Below are 2142 nucleotides of genomic sequence, written 5' to 3'. Positions count from 1 at the left end.
CAACTGTCTGCCAGCGGCCCCTCAACGTCTACATCTGCTGAGAAGCATACAAATGTGACAAACAATTACCATAACTGCAACTTTAATATTCCATTAATAAATGAGTTTGTTGTTAAATATTATGATATATACTAATTACTTATTTCTTAATGTCGTATTTCATTCGAGAAATAATCTCGCTAAATACCACTCGAGCTTTAAAATTGACCATATAATTTCTCACTCTGGCATGTTTTCCTTGCAAATTTCATTATTAATTATGGAAAACATGCAATCATAAAAAATTTGAATAGCAATTGACTTACGTCTCGGCAGGTAGAACATCCCAATTGGTCACATGAAGCGAGGGTAGCAATTCCAGCATGAAAAACACAGTGCTGGTTCTGCAGTGAAGCGCCTGCAGTCCGGGACCTCCACTGTACCTGAAGATCCAAAAGCAAAATCAAACACGTTGAAGATTTATTAACACTCGCCTGATCTTCAGCTGTGCTTCCACCGATGAACAGGACGTTGGCTGTTGGAACAGCGAGGTCAAGCCAGCAGCCAAACTGGATTGGCCAGAGTTCGAGGAGCGAAAGCTGCAATAACACGCCCAATTAATCGGTTTTTCTCGCTTTGCAGACCTGAGTGGCTACCTGGAATTGATGCGGGAAAAGGAAGAAGTGCCCTGGATAGTTGATAGGCTGTTGAACATCCCGCTGTTGAACTCCTGGCCAGTGCTGGGGGAAACGGCGCAATTGGGGGCCAGAAAATTGGCAGCCCCAAACAATCTGAAAGGGGGGCATTGATTAAAACAGGTCGATTGGTTCAATCGAGGCCTTTTGAAGCTACTGACTTGACTGGAAAGGAGGCAGTCTGCTCAGGCAAGAGCGGCAGCATGGAGCTGATGGCCTCTTGGTCGATGTGGAATATTTCGCTTTGCAGCGACGGATCCAAAGCCCCATTGATAGTAACTTCCAACATCTCAATGGGGATTTGGCTGGGGTTGGTCAGGGTGATGGTGCAAATCGCGCTTTCCCCATGATATAAACTCAGGCTGGCCGACGTTACAATGCTGTCGTCGTGGAAGTTGGAGAATGAGGCGCTCGGAGGCAAGGAAGTGGCCACCTAAAGGCAAAGTCTTAAAAATCTACAATTGAGCAGAGCGGGGCATTTTCACCTGAAGCACTGGCAGGCTGGGAATGACATCAATTTTAAAGTGCGGCGGGAAGTTGTTGGTCATGTATTTGAGCCTGCAGTTGGACTTCACTCCCAATGCATGCGTGCTGTAGCCTAAAGTGGAAGAGTCAAAACAGCTGGATGATTGTTCATGTTTTCTTGCCTGCTATTTCCAGTTCTCCACTCTCTCTGGCCCAGCCGGTTAAGGAGAGGGACGTGGCCATTTCAGGAGCCAAAGTCAGCGTTTCGGGAACAGACTCAAAAACAATCCCCGACGTCAACAAGCGCATATCAGAAACTTTCAGCTCGAACGGCAGCGGGTTGAGCAGTTTCACCGATATTTCGCATGCCTCGTTTTCCACCCAGAGGAAGTCTGCAACAGTTGAAAAGTCCCAACGGAACGCTCGACTCCCCGGAAATTCCCTACCCATTTTGGGATCGCCCTTATTCTTGTTTCGATCCAGACTCCCGAAGTGGATCGGCGTGAACAAGAACGGCCCCATATCCTCTTTTTCCTGCTCTATCAGGCGGGGCCTGAGAAAGGGTTTCAGGTCCTTCAAAACGAACCCAATGCAGATGGGAATATCGGTCAAATTCGCCGGGGGCACCACAATGCCCGTCTCTAGCACCAAAGGCACGGGGGAGCCTTCGCATTGGACCGATAAACTTTGCAGCTGGATCGCTAACTCTTTTTGTTCAACGGCACTTAGATGGGGCCACATGGTTTGCAGCAGAAAAGTCATATGCCGGGTCGCCAACGCGCTAAAACTAGCGCGTTTTGCTGCTACAATTAGGTCCTGAAACACACATAAAACAGCCCAGATAGCATTTGATATTCTATGAACATCCCGGAATGTTCAAAAAATATACAAAACATTGCGGGAATATCCTGGGAATATACATAGGTGAACATTCCTAACATGAATGTTCGTGGAGTATACATGCATGTATATTCATCAAAGTTCATAAAAAGTATATCCTAGG

The 2142-nt window shown here is 46.7% G+C and overlaps 1 protein-coding gene across 1 annotated transcript in view; it reads right to left on the bottom strand.

Moving 5' to 3' along the window:
- The window catches only part of LOC109536350 (protein brunelleschi), a 7401-nt gene that overhangs the window by 2004 nt on the left and 3255 nt on the right, over positions 1 to 2142 (bottom strand). The window contains exons 3-9 of the mRNA XM_019902532.2: positions 1586 to 1955; positions 1322 to 1531; positions 1160 to 1272; positions 836 to 1107; positions 636 to 770; positions 474 to 578; positions 306 to 422 (exon numbers count right to left, since the gene is read on the bottom strand). Coding sequence (XP_019758091.2) covers positions 306 to 422; positions 474 to 578; positions 636 to 770; positions 836 to 1107; positions 1160 to 1272; positions 1322 to 1531; positions 1586 to 1955 — 1322 coding nt within the window. The remainder of the gene's footprint in view (positions 1 to 305; positions 423 to 473; positions 579 to 635; positions 771 to 835; positions 1108 to 1159; positions 1273 to 1321; positions 1532 to 1585; positions 1956 to 2142) is intronic.

The sequence above is a fragment of the Dendroctonus ponderosae genome, unplaced genomic scaffold, assembly GCF_020466585.1.
Source record: "Dendroctonus ponderosae isolate FM_Combo_2020 unplaced genomic scaffold, Dpon_F_20191213v2 Dpon_F_20191213_6, whole genome shotgun sequence".
Taxonomy (NCBI): domain Eukaryota; kingdom Metazoa; phylum Arthropoda; class Insecta; order Coleoptera; family Curculionidae; genus Dendroctonus; species Dendroctonus ponderosae.
This window is presented reverse-complemented; position numbering and strand designations above follow the sequence as displayed.